A 23,269-nucleotide genomic window follows, 5' to 3' on the forward strand; every position below is an offset into this window, starting at 1 on the left:
GTAAATCAGGCCTTCATGGTCGAATTGCTGCAAAGAAACCACTACTAAAGGACACAAATAAGAAGAATGGACTTGCTTGGGTCAAGAAACACAAGCAATGGACATTAGACCAGTGTAAATTTGTCCTTTGGTCTGGAGTCCAAATTGGAGATTTTTGGTTCCAACCGCCATGTGAGGCACGGTGTGGGTGAACAGATGATCTCCGCATGTGTATTTCCCACCGTAAAGCATGGAGGAGGTGGTGTCAGTGTGGGGGTGCTTTGCTGGTGACACTGTCTGATTATTTAGAATTCAAGGCACACTTAACCAGCATGGCTACCACAGCATTCTGCAGTGATCGGCCATCCCATTTGGTTTGTGCTTAGTGGGACTATCACCTGTTTTTTAACAGGACAATGACTCAACACAACTCCAGGCTGTGTAACAGTTATTTTAATCCAAGATGGCAGAGCAGTCGGACGTGGGTGTTTGTCTTTTCCCGTGTACAGTGGGGCAAAAAAGTATTTAGTCAGCCACCAATTGTGCAAGTTCTCCCACTTAAAAAGATGAGGCCTGTAATTTTCATTATAGGTACACTTCAACTATGACAGACAAAATGAGAAAAAAAATCCAGAAAATCACATTTTAAAAATCCACCTTTCCAGAATCAAGTCTCTCACAGTTGCCGCTTGTTATAAACCCCCTTCAGCCCCCAGCTGTAGACACCATATGTGAATTGATTGCCCCCCATTTATCTTCAGAGTTCGTACTGTTAGGTGACCTAAACTGGGATATGCTTACAATCTAAGATTGAGGGCATCTATCTCACACAAATTATTAAAAGAAACCGACCAGGTATCATCCTGACCAACTTGCCCTCTAAATACACCTCTGATATCTTCAACCAGGATCTCCGCGATCACTGCCTCATTGCCTGTGTGCGTAATAGGTCTGTGGTCAAACGACCACCTCTTAACACTGTCAAATGCTCCCTCAAACACTTCAACGAGCAGGCCTTTCTAATCGACCTGGCCCGGGTATCCTGGAAGGATATTGACCTCATCCCGTCAGTAGAGGATGGCTGGTTATTCTTTAAAAGTGCTTTTCTCGCCATCATAAATAAGCATGCCCCATTCAATAAAAAAATTAAAATAAGAACAGATATAGCCCTTGGTTCACCCCAGACTTGACTGCCCTTTACCAGCACAAAAACAGTCCGTGGCATTCTGCATTAGCATCGAATATACTAATCGATCATTTCAATAAGCATTTTTCTACGATTGGCCATGCTTTCCACCTGACTACCACTACCCCGGCCAACAGCTCAGCACCCCCTGCAGCAACTTGCCCAAGCCCCCGCCCCCCCATTTCTCCTTAACCCAAATCCAGACAGCGGATGTTCTGAAAGAGCAGCAAAATCTGAATCCCTACAAACCAGCTGGGCTAGACAGTCTGGACCCTCTCTTTCTAAAATTATCCGGCAAATTTTTGCAACCCCTATTACTAGCCTGTTCAACCTCTTTCGAATCGAGATCCCCAAAGATTGGAAAGCCGCCGCGGTCATCTCTCTCTTCAAAGGGGGAGACACTCTAGCCCCAAACTGCTACAGACCTATATCCATCCCGACCTGCCTTTCTAAAATCTTCAAAAACCAAGTTAACAAACAGATTACCGACCATCTCAAATCCCACCGTACCTTCTCCACTATGCAATCTGGTTTCCGAGCTGGTCACGGGTGCACCTCAGCCACTCTCAAGGTCCAAAACAATATAACTGCCATCGATAAAAGACCGCACTGTGCAGCCGTATTCATCGACCTGGCCAAGGCTTTCGACTCTGTCAATCACCGTATTCTCATTGGCAGACACAATGGCCTTGGTTTCTCAAATGACTGCGTCGCCAGGTTCACCAACTACTTCTCAGATAGAGTTCAGTATGTCAAATCGGAGGGCCTATGGTACGGACCTCTGGCAGTCTATGGGGGTGCCACAGGGTTCTACTCTCAGGCCAACTCTTTTCTCTGTATATATCAATGATGTCACTCGTTGCTGGTGATTCTCCGATCCACCTCTACACAGACGACACAATTCTGTATACATCTGGCCCTTCTTTGGGCACTGTTAACAAACCTCCAAACGAGCTTCAATGCTATACAACACTTCTTCCATGGCCTCCAACTGCTCTTAAAATGCTAGTAAAACAAAATACATGCTCTTCAACCGATTGTTGCCCCCCCCTGAATGCTGTGTACACACGCACCATTTTAATTCCACTAAATTATGCAAATTAACCTATAGACCGAATAGCATTACCAGTCAAATGTATTTACAGTGCCTTGCGAAAGTATTCGGCCCCCTTGAACTTTGCGACCTTTTGCCACATTTCAGGCTTCAAACAAAGATATAAAACTGTATTTTTTTGTGAAGAATCAACAACAAGTGGGACACAATCATGAAGTGGAACGACATTTATTGGATATTTCAAACTTTTTTAACAAATCAAAAACTGAAAAATTGGGCGTGCAAAATTATTCAGCCCCTTTACTTTCAGTGCAGCAAACTCTCTCCAGAAATTCAGTGAGGATCTCTGAATGATCCAATGTTGACCTAAATGACTAATGATGATAAATACAATCCACCTGTGTGTAATCAAGTCTCCATATAAATGCACCTGCACTGTGATAGTCTCAGAGGTCCGTTAAAAACGCAGAGAGCATCATGAAGAACAAGGAACACAACAGGCAGGTCCGAGATACTGTTGTGAAGAAGTTTAAAGCCGGATTTGGATACAAAAAGATTTCCCAAGCTTTAAACATCCCAAGGAGCACTGTGCAAGCGATAATATTGAAATGGAAGGAGTATCAGACCACTGCAAATCTACCAAGACCTGGCCGTCCCTCTAAACTTTCAGCTCATACAAGGAGAAGACTGATCAGAGATGCAGCCAAGAGGCCCATGATCACTCTGGATGAACTGCAGAGATCTACAGCTGAGGTAGGAGACTCTGTCCATAGGACAACAATCAGTCGTATATTGCACAAATCTGGCCTTTATGGAAGAGTGGCAAGAAGAAAGCCATTTCTTAAAGATATCCATAAAAAGTGTCGTTTAAAGTTTGCCACAAGCCACCTGGGAGACACACCAAACATGTGGAAGAAGGTGCTCTGGTCAGATGAAACCAAAATTGAACTTTTTGGCAACAATGCAAAACGTTATGTTTGGCGTAAAAGCAACACAGCTCATCACCCTGAACACACCATCCCCACTGTCAAACATGGTGGTGGCAGCATCATGGTTTGGGCCTGCTTTTCTTCAGCAGGGACAGGGAAGATGGTTAAAATTGATGGGAAGATGGATGGAGCTAAATACAGGACCATTCTGGAAGAAAACCTGATGGAGTCTGCAAAAGACCTGAGACTGGGACGGAGATTTGTCTTCCAACAAGACAATGATCCAAAACATAAAGCAAAATCTACAATGGAATGGTTCAAAAATAAACATATCCAGGTGTTAGAATGGCCAAGTCAAAGTCCAGACCTGAATCCAATCGAGAATCTGTGGAAAGAACTGAAAACTGCTGTTCACAAATGCTCTCCATCTAACCTCACTGAGCTCGAGCTGTTTTGCAAGGAGGAATGGGAAAAATTTCAGTCTCTCGATGTGCAAAACTGATAGAGACATACCCCAAGCGACTTACAGCTGTAATCGCAGCAAAAGGTGGCGCTACAAAGTATTAACTTAAGGGGGCTGAATAATTTTGCACGCCCAATTTTTCAGTTTTTGATTTGTTAAAAAAGTTTGAAATATCCAATAAATGTCGTTCCACTTCATGATTGTGTCCCACTTGTTGTTGATTCTTCACAAAAAAATACAGTTTTATATCTTTATGGTTGAAGCCTGAAATGTGGCAAAAGGTCGCAAAGTTCAAGGGGGCCGAATACTTTCGCAAGGCACTGTATATCAACTGGTATTTACATCAATGAAGAGTCTAAAACACATTATTTCGCAACAGGATTTCTTATTCTCCCGGACAATTGGTCGGCACCAATTTAATTTCTCGCCCAAAATAATTATAATAAACGCCAAAAGCCGGCCATTACCGGAAACCCTCACACACACACACACACACACACACACACACACACACACACACACACACACACCTCTGCCTTTCAACTAACAACATTTCTTTGGAAAAAGTTGCCTGGGTGTTCTTTAGAATTGTGTGGAAATGCCAGAAACGCATTTGTCCAATCAGTCATGAAACATTTGCGGTCTCTAAAATCTCATCTGTGACATCATCACAGCATCTAACACCCACGTGAACTTTTCATGATTAGTCATGTCACTTCATACAGGAAGCCTTTGGCATCATGTTGTTTTCTTTCACTTAGATACACTTGGCCCACAATTAGATGTAGCTCTTTCCTGTACAAAGCCCTCCCTGTCTACTATTAATCATGGGAGGACAAAATTATTGAGCTTTAGATCCATCTCCTTCGGAAAACCCCCACCCTTTTCATGATCTTAAAAATGGTGAAAAGGACTTGTGTAGTTTAATCAGATGTCTGCAATCTGAGATCATACATGGGCCAAGTACTGGAATCTGCAATGATTCATGTTCTTAAGTACAGGATGATCTGAGTTAATGGTAAAAAAGAGGGGGGGGGGGCTAAGAAATGGATTCAATTTTGAAAATATTTGTGTAGCCTACTCGTCTTCATACACACACTATCTATCAAATCTACATTGTCCATACATCATTTGTGTTACTACCAGACTATAACAATGTTAGAAAATACCTAATGATTAACTGGCGATCATACATTTCCTGGTATATTTAGCAGAATTAGTGAATCTTCATGGCGAATGAAAAATGCAACAGAACCATTATTTCTTTGGTCTGCCCGCATTCATTTCCTTTCCCTAAATTATACCATTCATCATCCTCTCATTACAAGGACAGACAATTTTGAACCAATTCCAATTGCCTTTTATTGCTAGCTTAGATGATACAGAATGCATATTTTTCATAACTCCGTCTACTACGGACTCTGTTATTGTAGCTAAGATAATATATTGTGCCCTGCATGAATAAATGCAACAATCAAGTGAAAATGATTCACATTGAGTTGCATGCAAACTGTCCTGTTACTGTATAGTACGTTGTTGTTGTGCATGTTGAGTTTCCAAGGTAACACTGTTCCAGTAGAATAACAAAATACCACGCTATTACAAGATAACATACTACAAGATATTACATACATATATGAACTCATGCAGTAATTGTCTAAGATGCTCAATTATTTGTTTAGTATTGTATTTTCCTGGAAAATGAGAATGTAAGTACTAATAGGCACGTACAGCGCATTCCGAAAGTATTCAGACCCACTTTTTTCCACATTTTGTTACGTTACAGCATTGTCCTAAAATTTATTAAAATGTTTCCTACACCCCATAATGATAAATATATTTTTATAAATTTTTTGCAAATGTATATCAAATAAAATACTAGATTTACATAAGTAATTAGACCCTTTAGTCAGTACTTTGTTGAAGCACTTTTGGCAGCAATTACAGCCTCGAGTCGTCTTGGGTATGACACAACAAGCTTGGCACACCTGTGTTTGGGGAGTTTCTCATATTCTTCTCTGCAGTTCCTCTCAAGCTCTATGAGGTTGTATGGGGAGCGTCGCTGCACAGCTATTTACATGTCTCTCCAGAGATGTTTGATCGGGTTCAAGTCCGGGATCTGGCTGGGCCACTCAAGGACATTCAGAGACTTGTCCCAAAGCCATTCCTGCATTGTCTTGGCTGTGTTCTTTAGGGTCATTGTCCTGGTGGAAGGTGAACCATCGCCCCAGTCTGAGGTCCTGAGTGCTCTGGAGCAGGTTTTCATCAAGGATCTCTGTACTTTTCTCTGTTTATCTTTCCCTCAATCCTTCTCCCAGTCCCTGCCACTGAAAACATCCCCATGAGCATGATGCTGCCAACACCGTAGGGATGATACCAAGACTCCTCCAGATGTGACGCTTGGCATTCAGGCCAAAGAGGTCAATCTTGGTTTCATCAGACCAGAGAATCTTGTTTCTCATGGTCAGAGTCCTTTTAGGTGCCTGTCACGTGCCTTTTACTGAGTGGCTTTGTCAGAGTGACCATCGGGTTCTTGGTCACCTCCCTGACCAAGGCCCTTTTCCCCAATTGCTCAGTTTGGCAGGGCAGCCAGCTCTAGGAGGAGTCTTGGTGGTTCCAAACTTATTCTGTTTAAGAATGAGGGAGTCCACTGTGTTCTTGGGAACCTTTAATGCTGCAAACATTTGGTGGTACCCTTCCCCAGATCTGTACCATGATACAATCCTGCCTCAGAGCTCTACCGACAATTCCTTCGACTTCATGGCTAGGTTGTTGCTCTGACATGCACTGTCAACTGTGGGACCTTGTATAGACAGGTGTGTGCCTTTCCAAATCATGTCCAATCAATTGAATTTACCACAAGCGGACTCCAATCAAGGTGTAGAAACATCAAGTATGATCAATTGAAACAGGATGCACCTGAGCTCAATTTCAAGTCTCATAGCAAAAGATCTGAATACTTAAATAAGATATTTTTTATTTATTTTTATACATATGCAAACATTTTTAAACACCTGTTTTCACTTTGTCATAGTCTGTTGTGTGTAGATTGAGGATGAAAAACAGAATACAAAATGTGGAAAAGGGTGAGAAGTGGTCTAAATAACTTCCGAATGCACTGTAAGTAACATAACTGTTACCTAGTAAGTACATGCCTGGTAAAAAGTCATTAAACAGGTTATTCCCTTTAATGATTGACTTAATTTTACATACCAGAGTAAACCAAGGCATACAATAATATGTTCTCTTGAATCCTCTTAATCAAGTTGCAAGCACAGCAGAATTACTCTATATTCAACAAAAACACCCAAGCTGTCAGTGCTATTTAATCAGATTCAATTAAGATGTTGGTTTCAAAAGACTGGCTCAGCACATGCAGGCAAATAACTCAAGGCTTGAAATGCACACCAATGGAAAGTGAAGAGCGAAAACAGTCTGATTTGAGTAACCATACTACATTTGCTGTATTGAATTAGGAATATTGTTCAGTATGAATGTTTATTGCAATATGTTACTAAGAGGCCCATCAACTGACATTATATATCTATCTGTATATCTATCTGATATTTTGCTATCATAGCAAAATAGTTTTAAATGCCCAAAATCAGAAGAAACCGATATACGGTTCTGTTTAGTCCATTGATTGATCAATGAATTGATTGTCAAATACTGTAGTATACAGTAATTGACATTGAAAATACCATGATTTTTTGCCCACTTTATATTCCTGAATAGTTGAATACTAAGAGGTTAATGTACAAGAGTCGTTCTTTCAAGACACAAAATGTGATTGAATTGGTGAAATTCTTTCAAACGTAAAAGCCTCCGTTTGACCCCAGTCTAGAGAATGGAGAGCATAGGCCAGGGAGGTCAGCTTTTTGGTTCCAGGTAGAACTATTTTGCGTTCCTTGTAGAATCATTTGCACAGAGGGTTCTACCTGAAAAGAAAAATTGTTCTTTAAAAGTTACTCATATGGGGACAACTGAAGAATCCTTTTGGAACCCTTTTTTCTAAGAATGAATGCTAAAATATGAACAACATTTCAATGCAAATTGAACTGCCTTTTGACCTCTAGGAAAAGCATAGAGCCACAGTATGAAGTCAGCTTACCTTTATAAATTGTAACAGATCACACTATTAGCACAATATTGTCCTAGCTCCTGCAGACAGTAACTGCTGAGAGTTAATTTGCATCTTACATCTTAATTTAAGCCTATTAAGGATTTGATTAGAAGCAAATCAGGTACACCGCAGATAACTTCAGATTAATGTTTTCACTGAGTTTTAGATTTTTTTTGCATTCATTGGCACTGAGCAATTAACCAAAATGTTGATTATTTTTTGTTTAAAACAACTAATTGACCCAATCAGTTCTATTATGTGTCTTTTTACAGTGAGCTTAATGTGCACTTTGCACAGTTTCTCTAAAGATAAATCAGATCACTACTGCGAACTGTGTGATGTTGTAGGGAGTTGTAGCTTCCAACAGACCAATAATTCTACATAATTTACCACATTGTCTGCGCTAAACTAACTACAATGACCATAATCCAATGCACGCCTACTTGTCTGGTCTGTGTGTTTCTTTTACGCCTGCCACATTAGGTTAGTGTGGGGAAGAAAAGGAAAGAGAAGAATGCATGATGGAAAGGGATAGAGAGCAGTTAATTTGCGAGGTCTCTACCTGAAAATACCCAATCGAAGTGATTGATAGTAGGTATTCAGCAGTCATAAAAGTAAGCCTTATTTACTTTGAAATGATGTTTGTCAGACAGTATAGGCAGCAGCTCTATAGAGATGAGTTGATGACTTGAGAATAAAATAAATCAAGTAATCAAATGTAATATACACAACTACTGAAATATTTGATTAAAGTAATGTGAATAAATACATTATGGGTAATAACCGATTAGCAGTAATGGGCAGACACTAACAATGGGACTGGTATTAAATTGTTTTATTCTGTGTTGTTACAGCATTCAACCCACATTATGTGTAAATAAAATAATGAATTAAATCAAAACCCCCCAAAAATAAAAGATTCAAAACAAAAACAACCTCAAAAGCACTAAATTGCTCAAATGTTGTATAGTTTCGAGGTGCTGTCGTCAAATTTGAAATTTCTCTATGCTAATCTCGCACACACACACAACTATTTTTATTTTTTTCACAATTTAAGTAACTTATAATATGATGTGTATACAACTAAAATGAGAGAACATCATATATACAACACAGTATATTCTTCTGTGAATTGGGTCAAATAGAACAGATATGGATTTATATGGATGTATCCATTTGAGGCATATGGCGCTAGATACCTGATCCAGCACTGCCTTCAGAGCCATATGTCCAAAAAGTAGGTTTACAACCATACATTTCATTCAACAATTCTCAGGTAGTCCTCGCCTTTCCTGTGTTGGAGTAAACTGTGTTTTATAAGGTGATGTACAGGGTAAATGTGCTTATTGCATACTCACAAGAAAGCAGTGCTCTTGGCAAGTGGAAATCCTCCACTGTACTTCGTCATATACACACATCCTTCACACAGCAGGAAGTGTTTTATTACATTATCTCTACTAATCCTTCCCCATTTTCATCTTCAAAGTACATTTAGATGAACAGCCCTTACTCTTCAGTCTTTTCCCCATTTCGGTCATTAAACCATTGTATCTGGAACCTGGACAAAGCATAGTGCTGTGGCATAATTTCCTTGATCCTTGAGATTTAGCCTGCTTAAAATAAACTCCCAATATTCTAGTTATTGTCTGCCTTAATGAGGAACAAAAATATAACAAGAAAGCCTTTTTCTGCTACGATGATCACATGGACACCTGAATCACCCAGCCCAATGGCATATCAAATTGTGTAATTTGCCTGGAAACTAGTACAGGTCTCAGAGGGAACGCAAGGTGAATGAGCAGTTGCAAGCTGCAGTTGTAGGCTGCAGTCTCGTTGTGACTGAGGAGGTATGGTGCAACACTGCACAGGCAGTCAGGCACTCGCCTTGAGACCAATCATAACAGTCTGTTTTCCACACAGGAGAGATCATTTCGCTGGAGGGCATAGGAGTCTCTGTTCTTATCACATAGATAGCAGGGGGGCGCACTGACTCCCTCTCAGACTATTACCTATCCACACCTGCTGTCACCTCACCTCACTGTCGTGAAATGTAATGAGATCTCTATAGCTTAGCTGGTAGAGCATGGTGCTTGCAATGTCAAGATTGTGGGTTGAATCCTGCTGGGTCCACCCACTCGAAAAATGTATGCACGCATGACTGTAAGTCTCTTTGGATAAAAAAAAACATTTGCTAAAAAGGCATTTATCATTCCAAAATCATACAACACACCCCATATTACTCTTATACTAAATATGAGGACAACTCAATATGAGAGCAAAACTAAGCCATCAAGACCTTTGACAAAGTCAACACTTTTTGGTACAAAACACAATAATTAGCAACGGTTATAATCTTCTATAGAAAAATAGGACAGAAAATGTATCACTTCTACATTTGGTGGTGCCCTTACCTTTCATCTTTTGTCTTTCAAATCAAACTGCTACTCTGGACATCCTTTTCTTTTTACATGAACTAGAATAAACAACATCTGCCTAGATGATAAGATGTTTCCAGAACAAATCACTTTCAGCTTGCCAATCCCCACAAGCTACTGTCACTCACGTACTGGCACTGCAACACTTAAAGCCTTTGTTTGTTGTCCAATGTATCTTGTTTAAAAGCAAAATTGGGCTAACGGTTTGAGGCACAGCTAGAGCTACAGTATTTAGTCCAGTCATAGGGTTGCATGTGTCTGCAACATATGAAACAAAACACTGAAATGCTTTCCTATACTCCATCCCATATTCCTTGGTGCCAGGAAGGAATTGTAACTTTAAGTCACCCTTACATTCAATGAATGATGAGCAAATCTAATACTGTAACTGAAATTCGCATGAATGTCTGTCGCCTCAAACAAAATGTCCCATAAATTAATGGGCTGTAGCTGAGGACATTCTCTTCATTACACCTTCAAAATCACATTTTCACTGAGGTATAGGCCTACTACATCTGCACAAAAAACAAAAAAACTAATCCTTGCATCTCATTTCAATAGCCCTCTCTCCCGGTTCCCATCCACACATCATTAAACATATTATTGTAACATGACTGTCAGCCCGTGTCTCTCTTCGCACCATTCTTGCTCTGCCAGGTAATCAATTTGTCGTCACTCTCTGTAACCCCAGTAAAGTCATCAAGCGAAACGAGTTACAGCTGCAAAGAGCCTTCAAGAATACAGAGGGGGTAAAAAAGCGAGTCAGAAAAATGACAACGCCCAGGAATATTCAGCTGCCTGCTAGCACATCCCAGGTCTTGAAGATGAAATATTAATACACAATTTGTTTATCTGCAGGCCAACATCTCTCCGATGCCGAGCTGTTAATTTTCTATCGGCACAGACAACGGATCAGTCAGTCATGAACTCTTCACAACCATTACCGGGAGACATTTTGATTAAGTATTCCTAATGTAGTGGATAGGAAAGAATGGAAACACTCTGCCTGCCAACTTTTGATTGACCATTAAGCCACTGATGAATGTGCCTGTCAAAGAGGAGACAATTACCTCAACAATGAAGAAACTCTTCAGGAAGGCTTATTTCTCTAAAGGACTGACACATTTACCAGATTACAGACGAGGCGGCTGAGAGCGTGTAAAGGGATCTTAGGCATCTTTTCAAAAGATCCCAGGATAATAGTGGGTTGGTGACACATTGTTTTTAAGAAAAGGGATATAATACCCAGTGCATATGGAAAGCATTTAGACCCCTTGGACTTTTAACATTGTTGTTACAGCCTTATTATATAATGGATTAAATAAAAACTCTTCCTCATCAATATACACACAATACAAAGTGAAAACAGGTTTTTAGAAATTTTGGCCAATTTATAAATAATAAAAAACAGATACCTTATTTACATAAGATTTCTGACCCTTTACTATGAGACTTGCAATGAAGCTCAGGTGCATCCTGTATCCATTGATCATCCTTGAGATGTTTCTACAATGATTGGACTCCACCTGTGGTAAATTCATTTGATTGGACATGATTTTGAAAGGCACAAACCTGCATAAGTTCCCTCAGTTGACAGTGCATGTCAGAGCAAAAACCAAGCCATAAGGGCGAAGGAATCGTCCGTGGAGCTCCGAGACAGGATTGTGTAGAGGCACAGATCTGGGGAAAGGTACCAACACATTTCAGCAGCATTGAAGGTCCCCAAGAACACAGTAGCCTCCATCATTCTTAAATGGAAGAAGTTTGGAACCACCAAGACTCTTCCTGGAGCTGGCCGCCTGGCCAAACTGAGCAATCTGGGAAGAAAGGCCTTGGTCAGAGAGGTGACCAAGAACCCGACAGGTGACACTCTGACAGGGCTGTAGAGTTCCTGTGTGGAGATGGGAGAACATTCCAGAAGGACAACCATCTCTGCAGCACTCCAACAATCAGGCCTTTATGGTACAGTTGCCAGATGAAAGCCACTCCTCTGCAAAAGGCAAATGACAACCCACTTGGAGTTAGCCAAAAGGCACCTAAATGACTCTCAGACGATGAGAAACAAGATTCTCTGGTCTGATGAAACCAAGATAGAACTCTTTGGTCTGAATGCCAAGGGTCACGTCAGGAGGAAACCTGGCACCATCACTACGGTGAAGCATGGTGGTGGCAGCATGTTTTTCAGTGGCAGGGACAGGGAGACTAGTTAGGATCGAGGCAAAGGATCGAGGCAAAGATTAACGGAGCAAAGTACAGAGAGATCCTTGATGAAAACCTGCTCCAGAGCTCTCAGGACCGCAGACTGGAGCGAAGGTTCACCTTCCAAACAGGACAACAACCCTAATCACACAGCCAAGACAAAGTTAAATCTAGAATTGGCTTCCTATTTCGCAACAAAGCATCCTTCACTCATGCTGCCAAACATACCCTTGTAAAACTGACCATCTTACCAATCCTCGACTTTGGCGATGTCATTTACAAAATAGCCTCCAATACCCTACTCAACAAATTGGATGCAGTCTATCACAGTGCAATCCGTTTTGTCACCAAAGCCCCATATACTACCCACCATTGCGACCTGTACGCTCTCGTTGGCTGGCCCTCGCTTCATGCTCGTCACCAAACCCACTGGCTCCATGTCATCTACAAGACCCTGCTGGGTCAATTCCCCCCTTATCTCAGCTCGCTGGTCACCATAGCATCTCCCACCTGTAGCACACGCTCCAGCAGGTATATCTCTCTAGTCACCCCCAAGACCAATTCTTTCTTTGGCCGCCTCTCCTTCCAATTCTCTGTTGCCAATGACTGGAACGAACTACAAAAATCTCTGAAACTGGAAACACTCATCTCCCTCACTAGCTTTAAGCACCAACTGTCAGAGCAGCTCACAGATTACTGCACCTGTACATAGCCCACCTGTAATTTAGCCCAAACAACTACCTCTTTGCCTACTGTATTTAACTTATTTATTTTGCTCCTTTGCACCCCATTATTTTTATTTCTAATTTGCACATTCTTCCATTGCAAATCTACCATTCCAGTGTTTTACTTGCTATATTGTATTTACTTTGCCACCATGGCCTTTTTTTGCCAATACCTCCCTTCTCACATCGTATATAGACTTGTTTATACTGTATTATTGACTGTATGTTTGTTTTACTCCATGTGTAACTCTGTGTCGTTGTATGTGTCGAACTGCTTTGCTTTATCTTGGCCAGGTCGCAATTATAAATGAGAACTTGTTCTCAACTTGCCTACCTGGATAAATAAAGGTGAAATAAATAAAAATATATATATTTTTTTAAATGCAGGAGTGGCTTCGGGAAAAGTCTCTGAATGTCCTTGAGTAGCCCAGTCAGAGCTCGGACTTGAACCCGATCGAACATCTCTGGAGAGACATGAAAATAGCTGTCAAGCAAAGCTCCCATTCCACCCTGACAGAGCTTGAGAGGATCTGCAGAGAAGAATGGGAGAAATTCCCCAAATACAGGGGTGCCAGGCTTGTAGCATCTAACCCAAGAAGACTCAGTTTAAATGTATTTGACTAAGGTGTATGTACACTTCTGACTTCAACTGTGTGTGTGTGATATACATTGCTCAAAAAAATAAAGGGAACACTTAAACAACACAATGTAACTAAGTCAATCACACTTCTGTGAAATAAAACTGTCCACTTAGGAAGCAACACTGATTGACAATACATTTCACAACAGGTGGAAATTATAGGCAATTAGCAAGACACCCCCAATAAAGGAGTGGTTCTGCAGGTGGGGACTCTAGTGGTAGCATGAGACGTAGTCTACAACCCACACAAGTGGCTCAGGTAGTGCAGCTCATCCAGTATGGAACATCAATGCGAGCTGTGGCAAGAAGGTTTGCTGTGTCTGTCAGCGTAGTGTCCAGAGCATGGAGGCCCTACCAGGAGACAGGCCAGTACATCAGGAGATGTGGAGGAGGCCGTAGGAGGGCAACAACCCAGCAGCAGGACCGCTACCTCCGCCTTTGTGCAAGGAGGAGCAGGAGGAGCACTGCCAGAGCCCTGCAAAATGACCTCCAGCAGGCCACAAATGTGCATGTGTCTGCTCAAACGGTCAGAAACAGACTCTATGAGGGTGGTATGAGGGCCCGACATCCACAGGTGGGGGTTGTGCTTACAGCCCAACACCGTGCAGTATGTTTTTCATTTGCCAGAGAACACCAAGATTGGCAAATTCGCCACTGGTGTCCTGTGCTCGTCACAGATGAAAGCAGGTTCACACTGAGCACATGTGACAGACATGACAGTCTGGAGACGCCGTGGAGAACGTTCTGCTGCCTGCAACATCCTCCAGCATGACCGGTTTGGCGGTGGGTCAGTCATGGTGTGGGGTGGCATTTCTTTGGGGGGCTGCACAGCCCTCCATGTGCTTGCCAGAGGTAGCCTGACTGCCATTAGGTACTGAGATGAGATCCTCAGACCCCTTGTGAGACCATATACTGGTGCAGTTGGCCCTGGGTTCCTCCTAATGCAAGACAATGCTAGATCTCATGTGGCTGGAGTGTGTCAGCAGTTCCTGCAAGAGGAAGGCATTGATGCTATGGACTGGCCCGCCCATTCCCCAGACCTGAATCCAATTGAGCACATCTGGGACATCATGTCTCGCTCCATCCACCAACGCCAAGTTGCACCATAGACTGGCCAGGAGTTGGCAGATGCTTTAGTCCAGGTCTGGGAGGAGATCCCTCAGGAGACCATCCGCCACCTCATCAGGAGCATGCCCAGGTGTTGTAGGTAGGTCATACAGGCACGTGGAGGCCACACACACACCTGAGCCTCATTTTGACTTGTTTTAAGGACATTACATTAAAGTTGGATCAGCCTGTAGTGTGGTTTTCCACTTTATTTTGAGTGTGACTCCAAATCCAGACCTCCATGGGTTGATAAATTTGACTTCCATTGATAATGTGTGATTTTGTTGTCAGCACATTCAACTACGTAAAGAAAAAAGTATTTAATAAGAAAATTTCATTCATTCAGATCTAGGATGTGATATTTTAGTGTTCCTTTTATTTTTTTGAGCAGTGTATATACAGTGGGCCGAAAAAGTATTTAGTCAGCCACCAATTGTGCAAGTTCTCCCACTTAAAAAGATGAGGCCTGTAATTTTCATCATAGGTACACTTCAACTATGACAGACAAAATGAGAAGAAAAAAAATCCAGAAAATCACATTGTAGGATTTTTTATGAATTCGGTTAGGACATCTACTTTGTGCATGACAAGTAATTTCCCCAACAACTGTTTACTGACAGATTATTTCACTGTATCAAAATTCCAGTGAGTCGGAAGTTTACATACACTAAGTTGACTGTGCCTTTAAACAGCCTGGAAAAATCCTGAAAATGATGTCATGGCTTCGGATAGGCTAATTAACATTAATTGGAGGTGTACCTGTGGATGTATTTCAAGGCCTACCTTCAAACGCAATGCCTTGACAATATGGCAAAATCTTTTTTTTTTAAATCAGCCAAGACCTCAGAAAAAAATGGTAGACCTCAACAAGTCTGGTTCATCCTTGGGTGCAATTTTCAAACGCCTGAAGTTACCACATTCATCTGTACAAACAGTACGCAAGTATAAACACCATGGGACCACGTAGCCATCATACCGCTCAGGAAAGAGACGTGTTCTGTCTCCTAGAGATGAACATACTTTGGTGGGAAAAGTGCAAATCAATCCCAGAACAGCAGCAAAGGACCTTGTGATGATGCTGGAGGAAGCAGGTACAAAAGTATTTATATCCACAGTAAAACGAGTCCTATATCGACCACTCAGCAAGGAAGAAGCCACTGCTCCAAAACTGCCATACAAAAATCCAGTGTGCAGTTACGGTTTGTAACTGCACGTTGGAACAAGGATCGTACTTTTTGGAGAAATATTCTCTGGTCTGATGAAACAAAAATATAATTGTTTGGCCACAATGACCATTGTTATACTTGGAGGAAAAAGGGAGAGGCTTGCAAGCCGAAAAACACTATCCCAACCTTGAAGCACGGGGGTGGCAGCATCATGTTGTGGGGGTGCTTTGCTAAAGGAGGGACTGGTTCACTTATCAAAATACAGTGCCTTGCGAAAGTATTCGGCCCCCTTGAACTTTGCGACCTTTTGCCACATTTCAGGCTTCAAACATAAAGATATAAAACTGTATTTTTTTGTGAAGAATCAACAACAAGTGGGACACAATCATGAAGTGGAACGACATTTATTGGATATTTCAAACTTTTTTAACAAATCAAAAACTGAAAAATTGGGCGTGCAAAATTATTCAGCCCCTTTACTTTCAGTGCAGCAAACTCTCTCCAGAAGTTCAGTGAGGATCTCTGAATGATCCAATGTTGACCTAAATGACTAATGATGATAAATACAATCCACCTGTAATCAAGTCTCCGTATAAATGCACCTGCACTGTGATAGTCTCAGAGGTCCGTTAAAAGCGCAGAGAGCATCATGAAGAACAAGGAACACACCAGGCAGGTCCGAGATACTGTTGTGAAGAAGTTTAAAGCCGGATTTGGATACAAAAAGATTTCCCAAGCTTTAAACATCCCAAGGAGCACTGTGCAAGCGATAATATTGAAATGGAAGGAGTATCAGACCACTGCAAATCTACCAAGACCTGGCCGTCCTTCTAAACTTTCAGCTCATACAAGGAGAAGACTGATCAGAGATGCAAAATGTTATGTTTGGCGTAAAAGCAACACAGCTCATCACCCTGAACACACCATCCCCACTGTCAAACATGGTGGTGGCAGCATCATGGTTTGGGCCTGCTTTTCTTCAGCAGGGACAGGGAAGATGGTTCGAAATTGAAATCGAAATTGCTACCAAATACTCATTGAGTGTATGTAAACTTCTGACCCACTGGGAATGTGATGAAAGAAATAATTCTCTCTACTATTATTCTGACATTTCACATTCTTAAAATAAAGTGGTGATCCTAACTGACCTATGTTAATTGTGAGTTTAAAATCTATTTGGCTAAGGTATATGTAAATTTCCGACTTCAACTATATGTGTGTGTGTGTATACACACTACCGATCAGAAGTTTGGGGTAACTTAGAAAACAAGGACATTTCTAAAGAAACGCACATTTTTTTGTCCATTAAAATAACATAAAATGGATCAGAAATACAGTGTTGACATTGATAATGTTGTAAATGACTATTATCCCTGGAAACAGCAGATTTTTTTATGGAATATCTACATAGGTGTACAGAGGCCCATTATCAGCAACCATCACTCCTGTGTTCCAATGACATGTTGTGTTAGCTAATCCAAGTTTATAATTTTAAAAGGTTAATTGATCATTAGAAAAACATTTTGCAATTATGTTAGCACAGGTGAAAACAGTTGTTCTGATTAAAGAAGCAATAAAATTGGCCTTCTTTAGACTAGTTGAGTATCTGGAGCATCATCATTTGTGGGTTCGATTACAGGCTCAAAATGACTAGAAACAAAGACCTTTCTTCCGAAACTCAGCAGTCTATTCTTGTTCTGAGAAATGAAGGCTATTCCATGTGAGAAATTGCCAAGAAATTGAAGATCTCGCACAACACTGAGTACTACTCCCTTCACAGAACAGCACAAACGGTCTCTAACCAGAATAGAAAAGAGGAGCGGGAGGCCCCAGTGCACAACTGAGCAAGAGGACAAGTACATTAAAGTGTCCAGTTTGAGAAACAGACACCTCACAAGTCCTCAACTGGCAGCTTCATTAAATAGTAACCGCAAAACACCAGTCTCAACGTGAACAGGCGACTCCGGGATGTTGGCTTTCAAGGCAGAGTTCCTCTGTCCAGTGTCTGTGTTCTTTTGGCCATCTTAATTTTTACATTTTTATTGGCCAGCCTGAGGTATGTTTTTTTCTTTTCAACTCTGCCAAGAAGGCCAGCATCCTGGACTCGCCTCTTCACTGTTGACATTGAGACTGGTGTTTTGTGTATGTAGGTATGTACATTACAATGCATTCGGAAAGTATTCAGACCCCTTGACGTTTTGTACATTTTGTTACGTTAAAGCTTTATTCTAAAATGTATTAAATCGTTCCCCCCCCCCACAATTTACACACAATACACCATAATGACAAAGCAAAAACAGGTTTTTAGAAATTTTTGCAAATGTATAAAAAATACAATTAAAAAAATAAAATATTTAATTGACATAAGTATTCAGACACTTTCCTCAGTACTTTGTTGACACACATTTGGCAGCGATTACAGCCTTGTCTTGGGTATGACAGTTCAAGCTTGCCACACCTGTTTTTGGAGAGTTTCTCCCATTCTTCTATGCAGATCTTCTCAAGCTCTGTCAGGGTAGATTGGGAGTGTTGCTGGACAGCTATTTTCATGTCTCTCCAGAGATGTTAGATCGGATTCAAGTCCGAGGCCACTGTTCTGGCTGGGCCACTCAAACACATTCAATAACTTGTCCCGAAGCCACTCTTGCGTTGTCTTGGCTGTGTGCTTAGGGTCGTGGTTGCGTTGGAAGGTGAACCTTTGCCCCAGTCTGAGGTCCTGAGCACTCTGGATCAGGTTTTCATCAAGGATCTCTCTGTACTTTGCACCGTTCATCTTTCCCTCAATCCTGACTAGTCTCCCAGTCCCTGCCGCTGAAATACAACCCCACAGCATGATGCCATCACCACCATCCTTCACTGTACGGATGGTGCCAGGTTTCCTCCAGACATTACGTTTGGCATTCATGCCAAAAAGTTCAATCTTGGTTTCATCAGACCATAGGATCTTCTTTCTCATGGTCTGGGAGTCTTTAGGTGCCTTTTGGCAAACTCCAAGCGGACTGTCATGTGCCATTTATTGAGGAGTAGCTTCAGTCTGGCCACTCTACCATAAAGGCTTGATTGTTGGAGTGCTGCAGAGATGGTTGTCCTCCTGGAAGGTTCTCCCATCTCCACAGAGGAACTCTAGAGCTCCGTCAGAGTGACAATCAGGTTCTTGGTCACCTCTCTGACCAAGGGCTTTCTCCCCCGATTGCTCAGTTTGGCCTGGCGGCCAACTCTAGGAACAGTCTTGGTGGTTCCAAACTTATTCCATTTAAGAATGATGGGAGGCCACTGTTTTCTTCGGGACCTTCAATGCTGCAGATATTTTTTGGTACCCTTCCCACGATCTGTGCTTTGACAATACCATCACGGAGCTCCAAGGACAATTCCTTTGACCTCATGGCTATGTTTTTGCTCTGACATGCACGGTCAACTGTGGGACCTTATATAGACAGGTATGTGCCTTTCCAATTCATGTCCAATCAATTGAAATAACCACAGATGGACTCCAATCAAGTTGTCAAAACACATCTCAAATATGATCAACGGAAACAGAATGCACCTGAGCTCAATTTCGAGTCTCACAACAAAGGGTCTGACTATTGATGTAATAAATTCTATTTTTATTATTAATAAATAAGCAAAAGTTTTAAAAAAATGTTTTTGCTTTGTCATTATGGGGTATTGTGTGTAGAGTGCTTTTTTATTATTTTTACTATCCATTTTAGAATAAGGCTGTACCGTAACAAAATGTGATAAAAGTCAAGGGGTCTGAATTTCCAAAGGCACTGTGTGTGTGTGTATATAAGGATGAGTGTGTGTGTTTGGAGGTGCTTTTCTGTCGGTCTGTGTGTGTGTGTGCGTGTGTGTCCATACACTTGAGTGGGTGTCTATTAGATAAGGGTTTCACGATCTTAAGCAACTCTATTGATCTGCCATTACTGGCAGAGAACAACCACCATCTGGTGCCTACATCCGCAATCATAAAAAGGAGTGATAACTTCGAAACCCACTGAACTGCAGGGTCGGTATAATTTGTGGAACGTTCCAACAGGAATCTGTTCCACAAACTTCATAAAGTGCAAGGTTGCCAACAAACAACGCATACAAAGTAGCATGATCAATTCACCTAGCTAACTAGCTGCCGAATAGGCATCAACTCACCAACGTAGCTTATTCTTAATCTTTGTCCATAGGCTACCAGAGACATTTTTCTGAATAAACGTGGTGAGTGAAAACTATGAAATAGCTCACTCCCTACCCGGTATCTTATTCGGCCGCTATCCAACTTTGTATGCGTTGTTTGTTGGCAACCTTGTTATTTCTGAAGTTTTTGGAACAGATTCCTGTTGGAACGTTGCTCAAATTATACCCACCCCATCCTGCCACCTCCACTGACAATACCTTTTATCAATCAATTCATATCCATCATCTCAAATATTTTCAGTCCCTATTTTAATAAAGCCACTGGTCTGCACTACAATGCGTTATTACAATGGTGGAAACAAAGGACAAGGTTAAGGTTAATCATACAGGTGATGTATATGGCCTGAATTACTGAGCATTAACACCAATTATTTAGCAGAGTGAGGTAACAAAGGATGAAAGAAGGAGTAGGACAGCCTGATGGTTTTGGTAATGATCGATCTGGCTTAAGTAACCCGATTAGTAAACACTAAAATTAGTTGGTCACCATAACAAACCAAGTATTGGCACACTGATGACCTTTAGCACTACAGTACTATTTGTCATGACATGAAGAAAGGCCACACTGAGAAATATGCTTAAGTACACACACAAAAACTAAGGGCAACACAAACTCTAGCCTTATTTGAAAGAGGTGCATGTATTTTTCCTGATGACCCATAACACCTACATTTAGGCAACAGAGCTTTGTTCATATTTTACACCTTGCACTGTAGATGATGTAGGCCTACTGTATGTATTCAGTTTACTGAGTGACAGTCAGGTATAACTATTTACATAACATTTGCATTACATTAGTGGTTGTCAATGATTGTCTCAGGTGTTCTCCGTCTTGTTTAAACACATTATAACACAGTAGACACACACACGCCAAAAAGTACTCTGTTCTCCATTTGTCCGTGATATCAAATAATAAGAGTTCTTTGTGAGTTAAACTGTTTCAGACAGCCTACTCGAAGCACACATCTGAAATGTACTTTTACGCACGTCTTAATCGTTTATGGTAATACACACAACTTGTGCTTTCTAGTAAAACTATTTTCGAATGACGGACTAAATTACAAACCATAAAGTAGACTAATTCAATGAAATTACCCCCACATATGTTCGCATAATAGCCTATGCATCTCTCTCTTATTCAAAAACAGAAAACTTTAACTTATTATAAAAAAAGACTCGAGTATATTTGAATAAATTGCACCTTTGTCATCTCGTATTACCGTCACTTTGATATTCGCTTTGGGTCAGTAAAGAGGCTATATCAGTTTGATAAGAATAACATCTAATATTGTTGAATACCAATATACGTGTGAATGTCCTCTTACCCGTAGCCCTTTTCGGCGCCTGCTGTTTCCTCCTTGGCATTTTTTAACTCGTAGCTCACTCTGTCCAGGTGAAATCAGTATGCAGTCTAATAAACTAGTCCATGCAGAGCGAGCGACTCTATTTTGCTCTCAGAGTAGGCTACTTCTTTCCTCTTACTATAAAATCCAGAGTCAGAAAACGTTGCCTGGGCAATGCAGGTGTCAAAGCAATTCTTCTTCTTTCACGGTTCCTAGATCATATAGGGCGGATTGTCTTCTCCTTTTCTTTCCGTTTCGGTCCACCAAAGCCATAGGACGACGTCCGTCAGATAGATGCCAGTCAGGTTCTGAGAAGGTTCTGAGAGCACCCTGTATTAAATAGCATATATGGAAGGAAGAGCGTAAAACGTTTGGGTAATGGTACAGTAGGCTATATCACGCAAGGAGCAGGCAGGGTGAGGCGATGCCAGCAAACATCGATACATAGTACAAACTGAACATTCAAAACTCCTCCCTCCTCGCCTGGACTTGATGATGGCAGTCAGACATTTGGTCGTCACTAGCCACAAAGTCATAATTATGTCTAAACCCCGCCCATTTCTAAAATGTAAAATATTTTTTTATATTAAACCTAACCTTAACCGTAACAACACTGCTAACCTTAAAGTAAGACCAAAAAGCGACTTTATTTTGTGCCAATTTTCGTTTTATGGCTATGGAAGCTAGTGGAAACCATACATTTGTTACGCTCAATAACTTATTAAAGGGACAGGGGCCAGAGAAAATACCAGGATATGGCCCGGTAGAAACTTTTTTTAAAGAAGGTACTATACGTCATCGATTTAAATTACCTTTTGTTTACCTTTTGTGTTGAAAGGAAGAAAGAAATAGGCATTTCAAAACTGAAATTACTTCCAAACATAGTAAATGCTATATTATGAGGTTATAGAGTTGTATAAGAAGTATACAACACCTGTTTATGTCTTTGTAATCTGTGAATTAGTCTTGCGTAGCATCATGTTCATCAACTTCACATTCACCCTCACAAAAACACGTTTTGTGCTGTAATATTGTGCTCTAATATTTTAGAAATATCTTGTACATTGATAATTATGTCTAATCCCCGCCCATTTCTACAATTTCTGTTTGAGAATTGCAATGCTGCAGGAGAACTTGACCAACTGCTTCACCAGAAATGTCCTTACTAGATTATTGAGGTAAGTAGGAGTTTAGACAAATTGTGTTCTTATTACATAGAGAAGCTACTCATGACATAATCAGAAACTAGGTTTAGGTAATATGATGGATGACTTCGGTGGTCCTCACAGTGCAACATGATCTCACAAACCCTTTCGGGGGGAACTGGTTTGCCCTGACCAGTCCGTCCCTACATTACAAATGGCTTCATAATAATATTCCATCATGCCATTGATGTGGATATCAGTCATCTTACCCACAATGCCAGCGACCTCCCCTGAACTCAGCCTGAACCGGTGTGATCAATCACGGCTTAGATGCAACCCCAGCCATACCTGTCTGACAGCTTTTAACACCCACCCCGGTCCCGGCTGTGTGTTTCAAAAGAAGCATGTGTGTGTGTACACCGCCACCCAGCTCCCCTCAGTTCAAGGGTGTGTGTTCTTATGTGTGTGCGTGCGTGCGTGCGTGTGTGTAAATCATGCATTGATGTCTATGGGAGGTTGTGTGTGTGTGTGTGTGTGTGTGTGTGTCTGTGTGTGTGTGTGTGTGTGTGTGTGTGTGTGTGTGTGTG

General features: G+C 41.3%; 1 protein-coding gene across 1 annotated transcript in view; it reads right to left on the reverse strand.

Annotated features, from left to right (window-relative positions):
• Positions 1-22,029, reverse strand: part of LOC112216299 (teashirt homolog 2) — a 78,120-nt gene extending 56,091 nt beyond the window's left edge. Inside the window, exon 1 of the mRNA XM_024376189.2 lies at positions 21,520-22,029. Coding sequence (XP_024231957.1) covers positions 21,520-21,559 — 40 coding nt within the window. The 5' untranslated portion in view covers positions 21,560-22,029. The remainder of the gene's footprint in view (positions 1-21,519) is intronic.
• Positions 22,030-23,269: the final 1,240 nt, after the last annotated feature.

This window comes from Oncorhynchus tshawytscha, linkage group LG16 (assembly GCF_018296145.1).
Source record: "Oncorhynchus tshawytscha isolate Ot180627B linkage group LG16, Otsh_v2.0, whole genome shotgun sequence".
Lineage (NCBI taxonomy): Eukaryota > Metazoa > Chordata > Actinopteri > Salmoniformes > Salmonidae > Oncorhynchus > Oncorhynchus tshawytscha.